At 43.8% G+C, this 24,337-nt stretch overlaps 1 protein-coding gene across 1 annotated transcript in view; it reads left to right on the forward strand.

Annotated features, from left to right (window-relative positions):
• LOC120056726 (short transient receptor potential channel 6-like) overlaps nucleotides 1-24,337 on the forward strand; it is an 82,785-nt gene that overhangs the window by 18,250 nt on the left and 40,198 nt on the right. Inside the window, exons 5-9 of the mRNA XM_039004931.1 lie at nucleotides 4,362-4,662; nucleotides 5,401-5,586; nucleotides 5,776-5,940; nucleotides 6,019-6,160; nucleotides 19,762-19,836. Coding sequence (XP_038860859.1) covers nucleotides 4,362-4,662; nucleotides 5,401-5,586; nucleotides 5,776-5,940; nucleotides 6,019-6,160; nucleotides 19,762-19,836 — 869 coding nt within the window. The remainder of the gene's footprint in view (nucleotides 1-4,361; nucleotides 4,663-5,400; nucleotides 5,587-5,775; nucleotides 5,941-6,018; nucleotides 6,161-19,761; nucleotides 19,837-24,337) is intronic.

Raw genomic sequence — 24,337 nt, forward strand, 5'->3', positions numbered from 1 at the left:
CAAAACACTCGACCACTGCTACTCCAACTTCCTATAAGGCCCTCCACCGCCAGACTGTAGTACTCGCGCTGCCAAAACACTCAACCACTGTTACTCCAACTTCCGGGATGCTTACAAGGCCCTTCTTTCGGGCAAATCTGATCACGACTCCATTTTGCTCCTCCCTTCCTATAGGCAGAAACTCAAACAGGAAGTACCCGTGCTAAGGACTATTCAATGCTGGTCTGACCAATCGGAATCCACGCTTCATGATTGTTTTGATCACGTGGACTAGGAAATGTTCCGGGTAGCTTCTGAGAATAGCATTCACGAATACACTGATTCGGTGACCTGAGTTTATCGGGAAGTGTATAGGAGATGTTGTACCCACTGTGACTATTAAAACCTACCCTAACCATAAACTGTGGATAGATGGCAGCATTCGTGCGGGACTGAAAGCACGAACCACCGCATTTAACCATGGCAAGGTGACTGGGAATATGGCAGAATACAAACAGTGTAGTTATTCCCTACGCAAGGCAATCAAACAGGCAAAACGTCATCACAGTGATCAAATGGAGTCGCAATTCCACGGCTGAGACATGAGACGTATGTGGTAGGGTCTACAGATAATCACAGACTACAAAAGGAAAACCAGCCATGTCGCGGACACCGACATCTTGCTTCCAGACAAGCTAAAAACCTTCTTTGCCCGCTTTCAGGATAACACCGTGCCACCAATGCAACTCGCTACCAAGGACTGTGGGTTCTTCTTCTCCGTGGCCGATGTGAGTAAGACATTTAAACGTGTCAACCCTTGCAAGGCTGTTGGCCCTGACGGCATCCCTAGCCGCGTCCTCAGAGCATGCAAAGACCAGCTGACTGATGTGTTTACAGATATATTCAATCTCTCCCTATCCCAGTCGGCTGTCCAAACATGCTTCTAGATGGCCACCATTGTTCCTGTACCCAAGAAAGTACTAAATGACTATCGCCCTGTAGCACTCACTTCTGTCATCATGAAGTTCTTTGAGAGACTAGTGATCCTGTCACATCTACCTTACCACTTTAATTTGCTTACCGCCCCAATAGATCCACGGACGATGCAATCGCCATCACACCGAAAACTGCCCTATCCCATCTAGACAAGAGGAATACCTATGTAAGAATGCTGTTCATTGACTACAGCTCAGCATTTAACACCATAGTCCCCTCCAAGCTCATCATCAAGCTGGGTCTGGGAGACCCTGGATCTCAACCCCTCCCTGTGCAACTGAGTTCTGGACTTCCTGACGGGCCGCCCCCCCAGGTGGTGAAGTTAGGTAACAACATCTCCACCCCGCTGATCCTCAACACTGGGGCCCCACAAGGACGTGTACTTAGTCACCTCCTGTACTCCCTGTTCACCCATGACTGCGTGGCCAAGCACGCCTCCAACTCAATCATCAAGTTTGCAGAAGACACAACAGTAGTAGGCTTGATTACCAACAATGATGAGACAGCCTACAGGGAGGAGGTGAGGGCTCTGGGAGTGCAGTGCAGGGAAAATAACCTCTCACTCAACGTCAACAAAACAAAGGAGATGATCGTGGACTCCAGGGAACAGCAGAGGGAGCACCCCCCTATCCACATTGACGGGACATTAGTGGAGAAGGTGGAAAGTTTTAAGTTCCTCTGAGTACACATCACAGACAAACTGAAATGGTCCCCCCACACAGACAGTGTGGTGAAGAAGGCGCAATAGCGCCTCTTCAACCTCAGGAGGTTGAAGGAATTTGGTTTGTCATACAGACGCACATTCGAGAGCATCCTGTCTGGCTGTATCACCGCCTGGTACGGAAACTGCACCGCCCACAACTGCAAGGCTCTCCAGAGGGTGGTGAGGTCTGCACAACGCATCACCGGGGGCAAACTACCTGCCCTCCAGGACACCTACAGCACCCGATGTCACAGGAAGGCAAAAAGATAATTAAGGACAACAACCACCTGAGCCGGCAGCGTAGAAGGTGGAAAGCTTCAAGTTTCTCAGCGTACACATCACTGACAAACTGAAATGGTCCACTCACACAGGCAGTGTGTGCGCCTTCACAAATGGAGGGGAGTAATAGTCCGGTGACCATTTGATTAGTTGTTCAGCAAATCTTATGGCTTGGGGGTAGAAGTTGTTAAGGAGCCTTTTGGTCCGATACTTGGCGCTCTACGTTCTGTCTCCTAGAGATGAACGTACTTTGGTGTGAAAAGGGCAAATCAATCCCAGAACAACAGCAAAGGACCTTGTGAAAATGCTGGCGGTAACAGGTACAAAAGTATCTATATCCACAGTAAAACGAGTCCTATATCGACATAACCTGAAAGGCCGCTCAGCAAGGAAGAAGCCACTGCTCCAAAAACTGCCATAAAAAAGCCAGACTACGGTTTGCAGCTGCACATGGGGCCAAAGATCGTACTTTTTGGAGAAATGTCCTCTGGTCTGATGAAACAAAAATAGAACTGTTTGGCCATAATGACCATCGTTATGTTTGTAGGAAAAAGGGTGAGGCTTGCAAGCCATAGAACACCATCCCAACCGTGAAGCACGGGGGTGGCAGCATCATGTTGTGGGTGTGCTTTGCTGCAGGAGGGACTGGTGCACTTCACAAAATAGATGGCATGAGGGAGGAAAATGTCAGGAAGTTAAAGCTTGGTTGCAAATGGGTCTTCCAAATGAACAATGACCCCAAGCATACTTCCAAAGTTGTGGCAAAATGGCTTAAGGACAACAAAGTCAATGTATTGGAGTGGCCATCACAAAGCCCTGACCTCAATCCTATAGAACATTTGTGGGCAGAACTGAAAAAGTGTGTGCGAGTAAGGAGGCCTACAAACCTGACTCAGTTACACCAGCTCTGTCAGGAGGAATGGTCACCCAACTTATTGGGTGACCATATTATTGGGTGACCCAACTCGAAATTCACCCAACTTATTGTGGGAAGCTTGTGGAAGGCTACCTGAAAAGTTTGACCCAAGTTAAACAATTTAAAGGCAATGCTAACAAATTGAGTTTATGTAAACTTCTGACCCACTGGGAATTTGATGAAAGAAGTTAAAGCTGAAGTAAATCATTCTCTCTACTATTATTCTGACATTTCACATTCTTAAAATAAAGTGCTGATCCTAACTGACCTAAAACAGGGAATTTTTACTGGGATTTAATGCCAGGAATTGTGAAAAACTGAGTTTTTAAATGTATTTGGCTAAGGTGTATGTAAACTTCCGACTTCAACTGTAGTCAAAGCTTTCCTTAAGTTTGAGTCACTAACAGTGGTCAGATATTCTGCCACTGTGTACTCTCTGTTTAGTGCCAAATATCATTCTAGTTTGCTCTGTTTTTTTGTTAATTCTTTCAAATGTGTCAAGTAATTATCTTTTGGTTTTCCAATGATTTTGTTGGGTCTAATTGTGTTGCTCTGTGGTGTCTGTTGTGTTAACAGAGCCCCAGGACCAGCTTGCTTAGGGGACTCTTCTCCATGTTCATCTCTCTGTAGGTGATGGCTCTGTGGGGTCTGTTGTGTTAACAGAGCCACAGGACCAGCTTGCTTAGGGGACTCTTCTCCAGGTTCATCTCTCTGTAGGTGATGGCTCTGTGGGGTGTGTTGTGTTAACAGAGCCACAGGACCAGCTTGCTTAGGGGACTCTTCTCCAGGTTCATCTCTCTGTAGGTGATGGCTTTGTTATGGAAGGTTTGGGGAATCACTTCCTTTTAGGTGGTTGTAGAATTTAATGTCTCTTTTCTGGATTTTGACAATTAGTGGGTATCGGCCTAATTCTGCTATACATGCATTATTTGGTGTTTTACGTTGTGCACTGATATTTTTGCAGAATTCTGCATGCAGAGTCTCAATTTGGTATTTGTCCCATTTTGTGAATTTTTGGTTGATGACCCCAGACCTCACAACCAGAAGTATTTTCTAGCCAGATCCTAATTGGTGTGTCGAATTTTCTGTTCCTTTTGATGGTATATTGGGCCCGTCTTGTCTCTCACATCGTTCACAGCTTTGTGGATGTTAGCTGTGACACTGATGTTTAGGCCAAGGTATGTATAGTTTGTGTGCTCTAGGGTAGAGATGTCTAGATTTAAATTTGTATTTGTGGTCCTGGCAACTGGACCAGCATTTTCTTTGTCTTACTGAGATATACTGTCAGGGCCCAGGTCTGACAGAATCTGTGCAGAAGATCTAGGTGCTGCTGTAGGCCCTCCTTGGTTGGGGACAGAAGCACCAGATCATCAGCAAACAGGAGTCATTTGACTTCAGATTCTAGTAGGGTGAGGCCAGGTGCTGCAGACTGTTCTAGTGCCCTCGCCAATTCATTGATACTGTCTCTCTCTTTGTCTCTCTCTATAGTTTCTCCCATGATGTGACTCCAGTGATTCTTGCAGCTCATTGTCATGAATATGAGATTGTCCACAACCTATTGGGTAAAGGAGCCCGTATAGACCCGCCCCACGACTACTTCTGTTGCTGTGATTCGTGCAACTACCAGCAGCAATTTGACTCCTTCAGCCACTCACGGTCCAGGATTAACGCCTACCGTGGCCTGGCTAGCCCCGCCTACCTCTCGCTGTCCAATGAGGATCCAGTATTAGCCGCCCTGGAGCTCAGTAACGAGTTAGCTGTCCTGGCCAACATTGAGAAGGAGTTTAAGGTGCACACAGAGGAGCACGCACACAGGCACACACGGGTCACTATACACACCTGTGTGCTATACACACAACCATGCATTTATGAAGGTACAAATGTACATACCACACACACATGCACACATATAATTATGCACAGACAAGTGAAAGAACTTGCATAAACGGCATTAATGTCTCCCTCTCTTTCTCTCCACCCTCCCTCCCCCAACTCTCTCTCTCTCTCTCTCTCTCACTATCTCTCACTATCTCTCTCTCTCTCTCTCTCTCTCTCTCTCTCTCTACCTCTCTACCTCTCTACCTCTCTACCTCTCTCTCTCTCTCTCTCTCTCTCTCTCTCTCTCTCTCTCTCTCTCTCTACCTCTCTCTCTCTCGCTCTCTCTCTCTCTCTCTCTCTCTCTCTCTCTCCCTCTCTCTCTCTCCCTCTCTCTCTCTCTCTCTCTCTCTCTCTCTCTCTCTCTCTCTCTCTCTCTCTCTCTCTCTCTACCTCTCTACCTCTCTCTCTCTCTACCTCTCTACCTCTCTACCTCTCTCTCTCTCTCTCTCTCTCTCTCTCTCTCTCTCTCTCTCTCTCTCTCTCTCTCTACCTCTCTCTCTCTACCTCTATCTCTCTACCTCTATCTCTCTACCTCTATCTCTCTACCTCTATCTCTCTACCTCTATCTCTCTACCTCTCTATCTCTCTACCTCTCTCTCTCTACCTCCCTACCTCTACCTCCCTCCCTCCCTCCCTCTCTCCCCTGTAGAATGACTACCGGCGTCTGTCTGGGCAGTGTAAAGACTATGTGGTAGGTCTGTTGGATCTCTGTCGCAGCACTGAGGAGGTGGAGGCTATACTGAGTGGAGATACTGACTCAGAGGAGACGTACCATCCACCTGGCCGACCCTCGCTCACGAGACTCAAACTGGCCATCAAATATGAACTCAAGAAGGTCAGTACACACACACACACACACACACACACACACACACACACACACACACACACACACACACACACACACACACACACACACACACACACACACACACACACACACACACACACACACACACACACACACACACACACACGCGCGCGTATGGATATCTGTCTAATTTAACTCCCTTCCTCTCTCCAGTTTGTAGCCCATCCTAACTGTCAACAGCAGTTGTTGTCTATCTGGTATGAGAACCTACCAGGTCTGAGACAGCAGACTACAGCTGTTAAACTACTGGTGGTCCTGGGAGTGGCTGTTGGACTACCTGGACTAGCTGTGGCTTACCTGGTGGCCCCCTGCAGTAGGGTAGGTACCTTACACACTCCACTAGGCACACTACACCCTACAGCTGTTAAACTACTGGTGGTTACCTGTCTCCCACAGGTAGGGAGGGTGATGAGAAGTCCCTTCATGAAGTTCGTGGCCCACGCTTCCTCCTTCTCCATCTTTCTGTGTCTGCTGGTCTTGAACGCTGCCGACCGCTTCGCTGGGACCACACTGCTACCCAACATGACCACACATCTCCCCACGCGACCGCAACAGAACCAACAACAAGGTCTGTTTCTAATTCTCCCCGCATGACCCCGACACGATCACAACCAACAAGGTCTGGTTAACCCTAATTCTCCCCACATGACCCCGACACGATCACAACCAACAAGGTCTGGTTAACCCTAATTCTCCCCACATGACCCCGACACGATCACAACCAACAAGGTCTGGTTAACCCTAATTCTCCCCACATGACCCCGACACGATCACAACCAACAAGGTCTGGTTAACCCTAATTCTCCCCGCATGACCCCGACACGATCACAACCAACAAGGTCTGGTTAACCCTAATCCTCCCCACATGACCCCGACACGATCACAACCAACAAGGTCTGGTTAACCCTAATCCTCCCCACATGACCCCGACACGATCACAACCAACAAGGTCTGGTTAACCCTAATCCTCCCCACATGACCCCGACACGATCACAACCAACAAGGTCTGGTTAACCCTAATCCTCCCCACATGACCCCGACAGGATCCCAACCAGCAACAAGGTCTGGTAAGGATTACACTACAGCAATGTGTCCAATATGGCAGCCATATTGTTTCTGTTTGTTATGGATCCCCATTAGATGCTAACAAGACTCAAATTAAGGCAGTTATACATTTTTTTAAACATCACAAAACATTCATTAAAGAATTCACAACACATTGTTGGCCCTCAGGCCCACACTCCACACCCACATATCTACAACACAAAATCCATGTGTACGTGTGTATAGCGCGTATGTTATCGTGTGTCTGTGCCTATGTGTGTCTTGCTTCACAGTCCCGCTGTTCCATAAGGTGTTTTTTACCAGTTTAAAAAAAATCTGATTCTACTGCTGCATCAGTTATCTGATGTGGAATAGAGTTCCATGTAGTCATGGCTCTATGTAGTACTGTGGAATAGAGTCCCATGTAGTCATGGCTCTATGTAGTACTGTGGAATAGAGTTCCATGTAGTCATGGCTCTATGTAGTACTGTGGAATAGAGTCCCATGTAGTCATGGCTCTATGTAGTACTGTGGAATAGAGTTCCATGTAGTCATGGCTCTATGTAGTACTGTGGAATAGAGTTCCATGTAGTCATGGCTCTATGTAGTACTGTGGAATAGAGTTCCATATAGTCATGGCTCTATGTAGTACTGTGGAATAGAGTCCCATGTAGTCATGGCTCTATGTAGTACTGTGGAATAGAGTTCCATGTAGTCATGGCTCTATGTAGTACTGTGGAATAGAGTCCCATGTAGTCATGGCTCTATGTAGTACTGTGGAATAGAGTTCCATGTAGTCATGGCTCTATGTAGTACTGTGGAATAGAGTTCCATGTAGTCATGGCTCTATGTAGTACTGTGGAATAGAGTTCCATATAGTCATGGCTCTATGTAGTACTGTGGAATAGAGTTCCATGTAGTCATGGCTCTATGTAGTACTGTGGAATAGAGTTCCATGTAGTCATGGCTCTATGTAGTACTGTGGAATAGAGTTCCATGTAGTCATGGCTCTGTGTAGTACTGTGGAATAGAGTTCCATGTAGTCATGGCTCTATGTAGTACTGTGGAATAGAGTTCCATGTAGTCATGGCTCTATGTAGTACTGTGGAATAGAGTTCCATGTAGTCATGGCTCTATGTAGTACTGTGGAATAGAGTTCCATGTAGTCATGGCTCTATGTAGTACTGTGGAATAGAGTTCCATGTAGTCATGGCTCTATGTAGTACTGTGGAATAGAGTTCCATGTAGTCATGGCTCTATGTAGTACTGTGGAATAGAGTTACATGTAGTCATGGCTCTATGTAGTACTGTGTACCTCCCATAGTCTGTTCTGGACTTGGGGATTGTGAAGAGACCTCTGGTGGCATGTATTGTGAGGTATGCAGGAGTGTCTGAGCTGTGTGCCAGTAGTTCAAACAGACCTCTGGTGGCATGTCTTGTGGGGTATGTATGGGTGTCTGAGTTGTGTGCTAGTCGTTTAAACAGACCTCTGGTGGCATGTCTTCTCCCCATCTTAGCTACTGTTGTATCAATATGTTTTGACCATGACAGTTTACAATCCAGGGTTACTCCAAGCAGTTTAGTCACCTCAACTTGCTCAATTGCCACATTATCTATTACAAGATTTAGTTGAGGTTTTGGGTTTAGTGATAGATTTGTCCCAGATACAATTCTTTTAGTTTTTGAAATATTTAGGACAAACCTAGTCCTTGCCACTGCAGCTCTTTGTTAGATGTTGCAGTCATTTCAGTCGCTGTAGTAGCTGACGTGTATAGTGTTGAGTCATCCACATACATAGACACACTGGCTTTACTCAAAGCCAGTGGCATGTCGTTAGTAAAGATTTTAAAAAGTAAGGGGCCTAGACAGCTGCCCTGGGGAATTCCTGATTCTACCTGGATTATGTTGGAGAGGCTTCCATTAAAGAACACCCTCTGTGTTCTGTTAGACAGGTAACTCTTTATCCACAATATAGCAGGGGGTGTAAAGCCATAACACATTATAGCAGGGGGTGTAAAGCCATAACACATTATAGCAGGGGGTGTAAAGCCATAACACATTATAGCAGGGGGTGTAAAGCCATAACACATTATAGCAGGGGGTGTAAAGCCATAACACAATATAGCAGGGGGTGTAAAGCCATAACACAATATAGCAGGGGGTGTAAAGCCATAACACAATATAGCAGGGGGTGTAAAGCCATAACACATTATAGCAGGGGGTGTAAAGCCATAACACAATATAGCAGGGGGTGTAAAGCCATAACACATTATAGCAGGGGGTGTAAAGCCATAACACATTATAGCAGGGGGTGTAAAGCCATAACACAATATAGCAGGGGGTGTAAAGCCATAACACATTATAGCAGGGGGTGTAAAGCCATAACACATTATAGCAGGGGGTGTAAAGCCATAACACAATATAGCAGGGGGTGTAAAGCCATAACACATTATAGCAGGGGGTGTAAAGCCATAACACAATATAGCAGGGGGTGTAAAGCCATAACACAATATAGCAGGGGGTGTAAAGCCATAACACAATATAGCAGGGGGCGTAAAGCCATAACACAATATAGCAGGGGGTGTAAAGCCATAACACAATATAGCAGGGGGTGTAAAGCCATAACACATTATAGCAGGGGGTGTAAAGCCATAACACAATATAGCAGGGGGCGTAAAGCCATAACACAATATAGCAGGGGGCGTAAAGCCATAACACAATATAGCAGGGGGCGTAAAGCCATAACACGTTTTGCCAGCAGCAGACTATGATCGATAATGTCAAAAGCCGCACTGAAATCTAACAGCCCCCACAATCTTATCAATTTCTCTCAGTCAATCATAATTCATTTGTGTAAGTGCTGTGGTTGTTGAATGTCCCTCCCTATAAGTGTGCTGAAAGTCTATTGTCAATTTGTTTACTGTAAAATAGCATTATATCTGGTCAAACACCATTTTTCCCCAGATGTTTACTAAGGGAAAAAATATGTTTACTAAGGGTTACACACCACGAACCAACAAATATTATTTACATCAACAACATAGGAATCACTACAAAACATATTGTATGACCTCTCATACGCTATATTAGCGTATGAGAGGTAACCCTAACCCTAAACATTTCACAGCATTATAAAGCTATGTTGAGACAATGACTTATCATTGACCCAACTCAGCTCTCCACAGAGTGCACTCAGCTCTCCACAGAGTGCACTCAGCTCTCCACAGAGTGCACTCAGCTCTCCACAGAGTACACTCAGCTCTCCACAGAGTACACTCAGCTCTCCACAGAGTACACTCAGCTCTCCACAGAGTACACTCAGCTCTCCACAGAGTACACTCAGCTCTCCACAGAGTGCACTCAGCTCTCCACAGAGTGCACTCAGCTCTCCACAGAGTGCACTCAGCTCTCCACAGAGTGCACTCAGCTCTCCACAGAGTGCACTCAGCTCTCCACAGAGTGCACTCAGCTCTCCACGGTGCACTCAGCTCTCCACGGTGCACTCAGCTCTCCACGGTGCACTCAGCTCTCCACGGTGCACTCAGCTCTCCACGGTGCACTCAGCTCTCCACGGTGCACCCAGCTCTCCACGGTGCACCCAGCTCTCCACGGTGCACTCAGCTCTCCACGGTGCACTCAGCTCTCCACGGTGCACTCAGCTCTCCACGGTGCACTCAGCTCTCCACAGTGCAGTAATGAGTAATGCCAGACATGTAAACATGATTAAAGTGACTAAGATACTGTAGAATAGTATGGAATACAGTATATACATATGAGATGAGTAATGCCAGACATGTAAACATGATTAAAGTGACTAGTGATCCATTTATTAAAGTGGCCTTTGATTTAAAGTCTGTGTATATAGGCAGCATCCTCTCTGTGTTAGTGAAGGCTGTTTAGCAGTCTGATGTACCGACCTCGCCTTCTGGATGATAGCGGGGTGAACAGGCAGTGGCTCGGGTGGTTGTTGTCCTTAATGATCTTTTTGGCCTTCCTGTGACATCGGGTGGTGTAGGTGTCCTGGAGGGCAGGTAGTTTTCCCCTGGTGATGCGTTGTGCAGACCGCACCACCCTTTGGGAAACTGAGTGAAATCTGTTCGGGAATATCGATAGTAACATGTTTTTACAACAAAACATATTTCACTAAAATGTTGACAGCCCCTCTCTCTGCGCGCTGGAGAAAGAAATCAAGGAAAGAGAGGAGGAGATGGAAACACACAGTAGTGAGATATTCTGTAGCTAAAGCTAATTTTTTCTATTAATTATGAACATTTTAAAAATCCCTATTACTTGGCTATTCAAAAGCAAATACAAATTCACAATAATTGTAGGCTAACCCTGTAAACTGCCCTGCACAATCAATGAACCAACAGCATTACCCAGGCCTATAAGTTCTCTCCCAGACTCATGGAAATACATTTTGGAGCATAGCATAAGTAACCCAGCATGCATAATAATACAGTACACTCAATATTATGTGTTTAATTCTGGAGTATAGGCTAGACCAATTATGTACTTATATCAGTTTTATGTTTTACTACCATGCGTACTATTTTTATTTTATTATATTATACCTTTTATTTTACTACTAAGTCAGTTAAGAACACATTTTTAATGACGGCCTAGGAACAGTAGGTTAACTGCCTTGTTCAGGTGCAGAACGACAGATTTTCACCTTGTCAGCTGTGGGATTCGAACTTGCAACCTTTCAGTTACTAGCCCAATGCTCTAACCACTAGGCTACCCTGCCGCACCACATATCCTATGTGATATTAGGCTATGTATTGTATAATTCAGGTTGTTTTTGTCAGGCTTGGGCTGGAATATAGGCCTACGGTATGAATAAGCGCTAATATGCATACGAGTGTTTTGAATGAATCATCACCTTAGAAAGCGCTGTCCTTGTTAAGCATAGTACATAGTGCACAGTACCATAGTACATAGTGCACAGTACCATAGTACATAGTGCACAGTACCATAGTACATACCATAGTACATAGTGCACAGTACCATAGTACATAGTGCACAGTACCATAGTACATACCATAGTACATAGTGCACAGTACCATAGTACATACCATAGTACATAGTGCACAGTACCATAGTACATAGTGCACAGTACCATAGTACATAGTGCACAGTACCATAGTACATAGTGCACAGTACCATAGTACATAGTGCACAGTACCATAGTACATACCATAGTACATAGTGCACAGTACCATAGTACATAGTGCACAGTACCATAGTACATAGTGCACAGTACCATAGTACATAGTGCACAGTACCATAGTACATAGTGCACAGTACCATAGTACATAGTGCACAGTACCATAGTACATAGTGCACAGTACCATAGTACATAGTGCACAGTACCATAGTACATAGTGCACAGTACCATAGTACATAGTGCACAGTACCATAGTACATAGTGCACAGTACCATAGTACATAGTGCACAGTACCATAGTACATAGTGCACAGTACCATAGTACATAGTGCACAGTACCATAGTACATACCATAGTACATAGTACATAGTGCACAGTACCATAGTACATAGTGCACAGTACCATAGTACATAGTGCACAGTACCATAGTACATAGTGCACAGTACCATAGTACATAGTGCACAGTACCATAGTACATAGTGCACAGTACCATAGTACATAGTGCACAGTACCATAGTACATAGTGCACAGTACCATAGTACATAGTGCACAGTACCATAGTACATAGTGCACAGTACCATAGTACATAGTGCACAGTACCATAGTACATAGTGCACAGTACCATAGTACATAGTGCACAGTACCATAGTACATAGTGCACAGTACCATAGTACATAGTGCACAGTACCATAGTACATACCATAGTACGAGTGTTTTGAATGAATCATCACCTTAGAAAGCGCTGTCCTTGTTAAGCATAGTACATAGTGCACTCAGAACAACATTCACAACAACTATGTTTTCCACTACCTGTTGTTCTGAAAAATTGATCATCACAGTGAGCTGAGTTTTAAACGCACAATGATGATAAGTGTTTGATGTGATGTTTGATGTGATGTTTGATGTGATGTTTGATGTGATGTTTAATGTGATGTTTGATGTGATGTTTGATGTGATGTTTGATGTGATGTTTGATGTCAGAGGGGTTCGAGGGACAATAGACTCCTGAGGACCAGGCCCATTAGTTACCTGGGGTTCGAGGGACAATAGACTCCTGAGGACCAGGCCCATTAGTTACCTGGGGTTCGAGGGACAATAGACTCCTGAGGACCAGGCCCATTAGTTACCTGGGGTTCGAGGGACAATAGACTCCTGAGGACCAGGCCCATTAGTTACCTGGGGTTCGAGGGACAATAGACTCCTGAGGACCAGGCCCATTAGTTACCTGATGGTAGTTTGCAAGTTGGGTACTAGCAACACATGTCCTGAATGCATAAGAGGAGATGACCGTGACGGTCACATGGAATTTTACTGCGGTCATGATTCACGGCTGCCTGTGTGGTGGTAGTACGGTCACCGAAACAACCCTAAGTGCAGTAGCTATACCATTACACAAGATAGGCCTAGAATATTCTGCTTCGACATGAGCTGCATCCTCCTCCTAGTTGGTTTTACTGGAGCTTTTGGATAGAGCCAAGGTAATTCTGTAGAAAGGACTGTGTCACGCCTTGCCCTTTGTTATCTATATTTTCTTTATTATTTTGGTTAGGTCAGGGTGTGACGAGGGTGGGTATGCTTGTTTTGTATTGTCTATTGTCTAGGGGTTTTGTATGTCTAGGGGTGTTTGTATGTCTATGGTGGCCTGATTATGGTTCCCAATCAGAGGCAGCTGTTTATCGTTGTCTCTGATTGGGGACCATATTTAGGTGGCCATTTTCCCTTGGGTATTTGTGGGTTCTTATTCTATGTTTAGTTGCCTGTCTGCACTAGCCATATTAGCTTCACGGTTCGTTGTTTTGTTCGTTTTGTTCAGTGTTCGTTCTTTGAATAAAGAAGAATGTACGCTTATCACGCTGCGCCTTGGTCTCCTCCCTACGACGGCCGTGACAGACTGTTTCTTACTTTCTCTATTGTTGTTGTCTAGACTCTAGAAACAGTTCCATTGAAGGATGTGCATCCATAGTTGCTATCTACCAAACTTGGTGCCGATTGATCCAGCAGATATGGAGAAGAACACTTTAAAGTCGTCAATATCAGAAAACATGGACCAAAATACATCAAAAGCATATTGCATGATTTAGTTGATTTTGAGTTCTGAAATTTGGCAAGCGTGGTCAGGAGTAAAGAAGAAGTCCATCCTAGGGCAATGTGTCCAATTTGTCCTGATGGTGGCAGTGGGTACAAAGTTTGGACCCCGGCTTTGCTGCTTGCAGCTTTAATTAGGGGTTCAAGCAGCGCACCATGTGTGACCTGGAGTAATGAAATTTGGTCCATATGTTCATCTCCTCACAAGGAACACATTTTCCTCAAGAACCGTTAAAGTCCGTCATGGTTTTCACCCTATTTTGTGAAACACTAATCCTCCAGCACCGATTGACCCCTCTGCAGGAAGCTTGACATGTGTAATGTATGGACCAAGGTCTCTCAACACAACATTGTCCAGATCAGTAACAAAAACAACATGGCCACTTTAACCAATGAACATTCATGTGGGTGTGGTTTCGCACATACAGTAAATGCATACAAATCAGACAAGGATCATTGTATTGTAATATAAATTAGTACACATGTTCCAAACACTGAACATATTTACACACATTTAGATTGACCACATGGTGGCGCTATAACAGGCAGATGTTTATACCTATTGATCTGTTTGACTCAGAGTGATGAAAGTTGGCACACATGCTCAGGGATATGAGTCTAGCTAAGATGTAAAGTATGGTTCAATTAGGCACATGCTGGTGCGGTTTTCCCAGAAAACATTATGCAAGCTCATTAGCATAAAGCAGCCATGTTGTTTGTGGATAGATGCTATTTACCAAATGGGGTGTTGATCAGTCCAGTAGCTGATGGACAAACATACTTTGAAAGTAATTAACATCAGTAGAAAAGGTCCAAAATAGACATTTTATATGATCTGTTCCATGTTGAGTTCTGATACTTGGCAAGTCGCAGTATAAAGCACAAAGTAGCTCATCATACGTCAATCGGTCCAATTTGTCCTGATAGTGGCGCTATGGAATCAACATTACACCAACAGCTTGGACCACACAGACATATTCTAGACACACACACACGAACATACACACACACTCACACATATTGACAGACCGGTCCCTCCAGGATTCTGATGAGATTCTTTGATGTCTAAAAATTCCATAGTTGTGAATAACACTATTTAGCAGTCAAGGTTAATTAAATGGTTAAGAAAACATTCAGGTGGTATTGAATTACTGTATTTATTCAAGGAAAACAGGTTTGACTGGTAAGGTTAAAAAACGGGTTAGAGTTTCCATGGTCTACACTCCAGTCCAGTTGGTGACGTTAACACACCATTAACGACAACCAAAAATAAGAACGTTTTCTTCACGGCCTGAGACTAAACGAAAAGACAAAACACTTCTAAATTCATTCAGCAGTCTGCTTCGTGCACCTGTGAGCAAGGTCGGCTAACCATGTGAAGTTAAACCAAAATGACATGTTAAGCTTCAGTGATGATTTCAGTCATAAAGTTCTGTGTGTTGTAAAAAGTTATCTAACTTGTGTGGTGGTTTTATCTAAGCTATTTGATTGCTTCTAGTCTCTGAGACTTTAGCAGTGCCACAATTTCAGCTCAAGTGGATAGGTGGTAGCTAGCTAACTTAATCTTAGCGGACTAGCTAGCTACGTTAAGACATAGGTAGTAACGTTAGCTGCCTAACGTTACTTCACGTTGCTTAGGCCTACAGTCTGTTTTAAATGTGTTTGTAACAGACCACCAAACTTCATGTAGGCATAGGGCGCTAATCGAATTGAAGTTTAGAAACGAGGGTACAGTTTCACTAAGGTTCAGATTACACCACATTTACAGTGGGTTAAAAGAGACTGTTGTTAAACTGAGAACTGAGCTATGTGATGCTAACCACAATAACCATTAGTCAGCCATAATAGTTGATTTTGCGGTTTGCCTTCAAAATAAAAGTCCCTCGGTGAAACTGATGCTAATTGATTTCAATTGTGGAATCGTGCCATATTTCAGCCAAATAATCCTAACATTGGAATACTGTAATATAATGTTGTTGGTGTGTTTGACTATGTGAAAGGTTTCATTGCGAAACACTATCACTACTCCTAATGCCCCTCTTCAGGTACCACTAACATCATCACTACTCCTAATGCCCCTCTTCAGGTACCACTAACATCATCACTACTCCTAATGCCCCTCTTCAGGTACCACTAACATCATCACTACTCCTAATGCCCCTCTTCAGGTACCACTAACATCATCACTACTCCTAATGCCCCTCTTCAGGTACCACTAACATTATCACTACTCCTAATGCCCCTCTTCAGGTACCACTAACATTATCAATACTCCTAATGCCCCTCTTCAGGTACCACTAACATTATCACTACTCCTAATGCCCCTCTTCAGGTACCACTAACATTATCACTACTCCTAATGCCCCTCTTCAGGTACCACTAACATTATCACTACTCCTAATGCCCCTCTTCAGGTACCACTAACATCATCACTACTCCTAATGCCCCTCTTCAGGTACCACTAACATTATCACTACTCCTAATGCCCCTCTTCAGGTACCACTAACACTATCACTACTCCTAATGCCCCTCTTCAGGTACCACTAACATCATCACTACTCCTAATGCCCCTCTTCAGGTACCACTAACATCATCACTACTCCTAATGCCCCTCTTCAGGTACCACTAACATTATCACTACTCCTAATGCCCCTCTTCAGGTACCACTAACACTATCACTACTCCTAATGCCCCTCTTCAGGTACCACTAACATTATCACTACTCCTAATGCCCCTCTTCAGGTACCACTAACATTATCACTACTCCTAATGCCCCTCTTCAGGTACCACTAACACTATCACTACTCCTAATGCCCCTCTTCAGGTATCACTAACTCTTGCCATCTTATTACAACTGCTCAGCTCACTTCAACATTTACCAACAATGAATAACAGTACCTAGCGAAAACCCCGGCAACACAGCTTGTGGCTGTAATTATTACTATTATTAGGGGTTCTGGAGCGAAGCTGGTGAAACCTATTGTATTTGTTGGGGTTCATTATTATTATTATTCTGTCATAAATCAGAATACATAAATCAGACACAGATATTTTTGTATTGTAACAAAACTTGGTACACATGTTCCAAACACTGCCGAGACTCAACATATGTAAGCACATTCAGATCGACCAATGGAAAATGTTTAATTTAAAAATGTGGGGCCGATCAGCCCAGCGGTTCTGAAAAATAAAATGTCAAAGGCATATTGCATGATTTGTTTGATGTTGAGTTCTGATGTTTGGCAAGTATGGTAAGGATTAGATCAAATCAAATGTTTTTATAAAGCCCTTTTACAGCAGATGTAACAAAGTGCTGTACAGAAACCCAGCCTAAAACCCCAAACAGCAAGCAATGCAGATATAGAAGCATGGTGGCTAGGAAAAACTCCATAGAAGGAAGGAATCTAGGAAGAAACCTAGAGAGGAACCAGGCTCTGAGGGGTGGCCAGTCCTCTTCTGGACTGTGCCGGGTGGAGATTATAACCTCTAATTCCTCCCAATCCCGGATCCAGGAGCACCCCCATCAGTAAAAAAGCTGACTAGCATAGCCTAGCATAGCGTCACAAGTAAATACTAGCATCTAAATATCATTAAATCACAAGTCCAAGACACCAGATGAAAGATACACATCTTGTGAATCCAGCCATCATTTCTGATTTTTAAAATGTTTTACAGGGAAGACACAATATGTAAATCTATTAGCTAACCACGTTAGCAAAAGACACCACCTTTTTTACTCCACCATTTTTTTCCTGCATAGGTAGCTATCACAAATTCGACCAAATAAAGATATAAATAGCCACTAACCAAAAAACAACTTCATCAGATGACAGTCTGATAACATATTTATTGTATAGCATATGTTTTGTTAGAAAAATGTGCATATTTCAGGTATAAATCATAGTTTACCATTGCAGCCACCATCACAACTCTCACCAAAGCGACTAAAATAACTACAGAGAGCAACGTGAATTACCTAAATACTCATCACAAAACATTTCTGAAAAATACACAGCGTACAGCAAATGAAAGACAAAGATCTTGTGAATCCAGCCAATATTTCAGATTTTTTAAGTGTTTTACAGCGAAAACACAATATAGCATTATATTAGCTTACCACAATAGCCAGAAACACAAGCCATTTACCAGCAGCAAAGGTTAGCGATCGTAACAAGCAAGCAAAAGATATAAAATTTTTGACTAACCTTCATAAACTTCTTCAGATGACAGTCCTGTAACATCATATTACACAATGCATATAGGGTTTGTTCGAAAATGTGCATATGTAGCGGCACAAATCGTGGTTATACAATGTGATTAGTAGCCAAACTTCAAGCAATCTGTCCGGCGCCATCTTGGAGAAGCACCTAATCTAATCGATAACTAATCATAAACTTGACTAAAAAATACAGGTTGGACAGCAAATGAAAGATACATTAGTTCTTAATGCAACCGCTGTGTCACATTTTTTAAATTAACGTTACTACGACATACAGCGTGCGTTAAAGCGAGACCGCACGGAAATTAATGGCGGATTATGCATTTTACATTTTTCAACAGAACAACGAATTAACAGCATAAATAGTTCTTACTTTTTGATGAACTCCCATCAGAATCTTGGGCAAGGTGTCCTTTGTCCAAAAGAATCGTTGCTCGGTTGTAGAATGTAGTCTTCAACGTTGCAATTAGCAGTAAACATTAGCCATGTGGGCCAGACATCACCAACTCCCTAGAACGCAACACTAATAAATATCCGAAAATCGCAATATACTGACATAAACTGATATAACTCGGTTTAAAATAACAACATTATGATGTCTTTAACAGCTATATCGAATAAAAACAGAGCCGGATATATCTAAGAGCTATAACCGGAGCTTTCTACTACGACATGCCAAGGTCCTTCCTGCGTCAGAGCGAAGTGAAGAAAGACAGGACCCTTTGTTCCCAAGCTATTTATAACCTCTCAGATCTGCCTAGAGACTCCATTTCAAATCTCACTATTCGCTGACATCCAGGGGAAGGCGTATGCAGTGCATCTCAACCAATAGAAGACAGGCAAATTAATAAACTGACCTGGAAACAGCTTGCAGAATTCTGCATTCTCACATCCTCATAGGAAAAATGCTCTAACTCGAGTTCTGTTTTACTCACAGATATAATTCAAACGGTTTTAGAAACTAGAGTGTTTTCTATCCAATAGTAATAATAATATGCATATTGTACGAGCAAGAATTGAGTACGAGGCAGTTTAATTTGGGAACGAAATTACAAAGTGCAAATAGCACCCCCTATTGAGAAGAAGTATAAGAGTACATGACCATTAAGGCCAGATTCTTATTCAAGATGTTCAAACGTTCATAGATGACCAGCATGGTCAAATAATAATCACAGTGGTTGTAGATGGTGCAACAGGTCAGTACCTCAGGAGTAAATGTCAGTTGGCTTTTCATAGCCGATCATTCAGAGTTCGAGACAGCAGGTGCAGGTGCAGGTGAGTGAGAGAGAGAGAGAGACAAAGTAACACGTCCTGTGAACAGGTCAGGGTTGAAACTGAAGCAGCCGCACGACCAGATGGACTTGTGACAGCAAGGAGTCATCAGGCCAGGTCCTAGGGCTCAGTTCTTCCAGGAGAGAGAATTAGAGGAAGCATACTTCAATTCACACAGGACACCAGATAAGACAGGAGATTTACACCAGATATAACAGACTAACCTCATTCTAGGGCGATGTGTCCAGTTTGGCCTGATGGTGGAACAAGCCCACAGCTTGAATCCCAGCGTTGCTTCTTGCAACTTTAATTGTTCCTCATCTCCTCCTCCTTCTCCTCTCCAGAGCGTGACCCCACCCTGCTGTATCGTATGAAAACCACCCCCTTCACCTGGATGGAGACTCTCATCATATCCTGGGTCATTGGTCAGTCTGACATCATATCCTGCTGCTATAATATAATTTCCTGGCTACTAACTCCCTCCCTCTATCCTTCGCGCCCTCCATCCTTCGCTCCCTCTATCCTTCGCTCCTTCGCGCCCTCCGTCCTTCGCTCCCTCCGTCCTTCGCTCCCTCCGTCCTTCGCTCCCTCTGTCCTTCGCTCCCTCCGTCCTTCGCTCCCTCTGTCCTTCGCTCCCTCTCTCTCCCAGCTATAGGTACAGTGCCTTCAGAAAGTAATCTCACCCATTGACTTTTTCCACATTTCGTTGTTACAGCCTAAATTAAAAAATATTAAATGTTTTGTGTCACAATACGTCATCATGTCAAAGTGAAATTATGCTTTTAATTTTCTTTACTAATTTATAAAAAATGAAAAGCTGAAATGTCTTCAGTCAATAAGGATTCAACCCCTTTGTTACAGGTGGCAATTCAGTTGCCGGAGAGGAAGGAAACCTCTCAAGGATTTCAGTATGAGGCCAATGGCTGTAATAAAAGAGAACTGAGGCTGGATAAACAACAGTGTAGTTACTCCAAATATTTGTATAATATTTTTGTTCACACTGAATGAAAGATAAAATGTAACGACACATTTTCCCCTTTTTGGCCCCCTTCGACCCCCCTCCAAACACATTTAAAAAGAAAGGGAAGTCATTGAGTTACATGTCAGAAAACAAAATGATACAACGTTACTTCAATACAAGCAAAAACATAATAGCCTAACAATTTCAGGTGATTAGGTGATTTTGTAGGCCTATATAGCAATAATCTTAATTGGTGGGGGTGAGTCCAAGAGTACTAATCAGGAGGAAGTGTTTGGAGCTGTTCAAAATAGGATATTATCGGGTCCCAGAGGGAATAAAATGAGTTGGTTGACGCTCAAATGGTATACTTAATATCTTCTAATTTTAGGAACAGCATCAGATCTTTGAGCAAAAGAGAGGTTAAGTGAGGATCGATAGATTTCCAATCCAATAAAATCCTTCTGCGGGCCAACAGGAAGGCAAAGCCACGTTTGAAGACTCAGCCTTTCTTTGTACATTTCTGGTGATGGAGAGACGTAGTATTGTTGTCCTAATCCCAGAATGGTGTTGATCAGCTGTTGTTAAATTTTTCACTGTTTATTTAACAAGTCTCTCACCGTTGCCGCTTGCTATAGACCACCTTCTGCCTCCAGCTGTGCCCTGGACTCCATATGTGAATTGATTGTCCCCCATCTATCTTCAGAGCTCGTGCTGTTAGGTGACCTAAACTGGGACATGCTTAACACCCCGGCCATCCTACAGTCTAAGCTTGATGCCCTCAATCTCACACAAATTATCAATGAACCTACAGGTACAACCCCAAATCTGTAAACACAGGCACCCTCATAGATATCATCCTAACCAACCTGCCCTCCTCCTCTGCTGTCTTCAACCAGGATCTCAGAGATCACTGCCTCATTGCTTGCGTCCGTAGTGGGTCTGCGGTCAAACGACCACCCCTCATCCCTGTCAAACGCTCCCTACAACACTTCAGCGAGCAGGCCTTTCTAATCGACCTGGCCCGGGTATCCTGGAAGGATATTGACCTCATGCCGTCAGTAGAGGATGCCTGGTTATTCTTTAAAAGTGCTTTCTCACAATCTTAAATAAGTATGCCCCACTCAAAAAATGTAGAACCAGGAACAGATATAGCCCGTGATTCACTCCAGACCTGACTGCTCTTGACCAGCACAAAAACATCCTGTGGCGTACGGCATTAGCATCGAATAGCCACCGCGATATGCAACTTTTCAGGGAAGTTAGGAACCAATATACACAGGCAGTTTGAAAAGCTAGCCTTTGCTTTCCTAACACAAATTTGCATCCTGCAGCACAAACACCAACAAGTTCTGGGACACTGTAAAGTCCATGGAGAATAAAAGCACCTCCTCCCAGCTGCCCACTGCACTGAGGCTAGGAAACACAGTCACCACCGATAAATCTACGATAATTGAGAATTTTAAAAAGCATTTTTCTACAGCTGCCCATGCTTTCCACCTGTATAACCCAACCCTGGTCAACAGCCCTGCACCCTCCACAGCAACTTGCCCAAACCTCCCCCATTTCTCCTTCACCCAAATCCAGATAGCTGATGTTCTGAAAGAGCTGCAAAATCTAGACCCCTACAAATCAGCAGGGCTAGACAATCTGGACCCTCTCTTTCTAAAATGATCAGCCGAAATTGTTGCAACCCCTATTACTAGCCTGTTCAACCTCTCTTTTGTATCATCTGAGATCCCCAAAGATTAGAAAGCTGCTGCGGTCATCCCCCTCTTCGAAGAGGGAGACACTCTAGACCCAAACTTCTACAGACCTATATCTATCCTACCCTGTCTTTCTAAGGTCTTCCGTACCTTCCACCGTACCTTCTCCGCTATGCAATCTGGTTTCAGAGCTGGTCATGGGTGACGCTTAGCCACGCTCAAGGTGCTAAACGATATCATAACCACAATCGATGAGACATTACTGTGCAGCTGTATTCATCGACCTGGCCAAGGCTTTTGACTCTGTCAATCACCACATTCTTATCGGCAGATTCAACAGCCTTGGTTTCTCAAATGACTGCCTCGCCTGGTTCACCAACTACTTCTCAGACAGAGTTCAGTGTGTCAAATTGGAGGGCCTGTTGTCCGGACCTCTGGCAGTCTCTATGGGGGTGTCACAGGGTTCAATTCTCGGGCCGACTCTTTTCTCTGTATACATCAATGATGTTGCTCTTGCTGCTGGTGATTCTCTGATCCACCTCTACGCAGACGACACCATTCTGTATACTTCTGGCCCTTCTTTGGACACAGTGTTAACTTCTCTAGGATAGGGGGCAGCATTTTCACATTTGGATGAAAAGCATACCCAAATTTAACTGCCAGCTACTTATCCCCAGAAGATAAGATATGCATATTGTTAGTAGATTTGGATAGAAAACACTCTGAAGTTTCTAAAACTGTTTGAATCATGTCTGTGAGTATAACAGAAACCCAGAGGACAAACCATTCAGATTTTTTTTTTGAGGTCACTCTCTTTTCAATGGTTTTTCATTGGGAATACAGATTTCTAATTGACCTTCTTGCAGTTCCTACCGCTTCCACTGGATGTCAACAGTCTTTAGAAATTGGTTGAGGGTTTTTCCTTTGTGTAATGAAGAAGAACGGACATTTTGAATCAGGGTCACTTGTTGTGTCCTGTTTGTTAGACCAGAAGGCTAGCTACAGTTTGTTTTAGTCCTGTATTGAACACAGATCATCCGTCTTCAATTTGATCGATTATTTACGTAAAAAAATACCTAAAGTTGTATTACAAAAGTAGTTTGAAATGTTTTGGCAAAGTTTACAGGTAACTTTTGAGATATTTTGTAGTCAAGTTTCACAAGTTGGAACCGGTGTTTTTCTGGATCAAACACGCCAAATAAATGGACATTTTGGATATATATCGACGGAATTAATCGAACAAAAGGACCATTTGTGATGTTTATGGGACATATTGGAGTGCCAACAACAGAAGCTCGTCAAAGGTAAGGCATGAATTATATTTTTATTTCTGCGTTTTGTGTCGCGCCTGCAGGGTTGAAATATGCTTCTCTGTCTTTGTTTACTATTGTGCTATCCTCAGATAATAGCATCGTTTGCTTTCGCCTAAAAGCCTATTTGAATTCTGACATGTTGGCTGGATTCACAGCCAGTGTAGCTTCAATTTGCTATCTTTCACGTGTGATTTAATGAAAGTTTGATTTTTATAGTAATTTATTTGAATATGGCGCTCTGCATTTTTACTGGCTTTTGGCCATGTGGGACGTTAGCGTCCCACATATCCCAGAGAAGTTAACTAACCTCCAGACGAGCTTCAATACAATACAACTCTCCTTCCGTGGCCTCCAACTGCTCTTAAATGCAAGTAAAACTAAATGCATGCTCTTCAACCGATCGCTGCCCGCACCTGCCCGCCCGCCCAGCATCACTACTCGGGATGGTTCTGACAACTACAAATCCCTAGGTGTCTGGTTAGACTGTAAACTCTCCTTCCAGACTCACATTAAGCATCTCCAATCCAAAATTAAATCTAGAATCGGCTTCCTATTTCGCAACAAAGCATCCTTCACTCATGCTGCCAAACATACCCTCATAAAACTGACCATCCTGCCGATCCTCGACTTCGGCGATGTCATTTACAAAATAGCCTCCAACACTCTACTCAGCAAATTGGATGCAGTCTATCACAGTGCCATCAGTTTTGTCACCAAAGCCCCATATACTACCCACTACAGCGACCTGTATGCTCTCGTTGGCTGGCCCTCGCTTCATATTCGTCGCCAAACCCACTGGCTGCAGGTCATCTATAAGTCTTTGCTAGGTAAAGCCCCGCCTTATCTCAGTTCACTGGGCACCATAGCAGCACCCACCCGTAGCACGCGCTCCAGCATGTATATTTTACTGGTCACCTCCAAAGCCAATTCTTCCTTTGGCCGTCTTTCC

This window comes from Salvelinus namaycush, chromosome 12 (assembly GCF_016432855.1).
Source record: "Salvelinus namaycush isolate Seneca chromosome 12, SaNama_1.0, whole genome shotgun sequence".
In the NCBI taxonomy this organism is placed as follows: domain Eukaryota; kingdom Metazoa; phylum Chordata; class Actinopteri; order Salmoniformes; family Salmonidae; genus Salvelinus; species Salvelinus namaycush.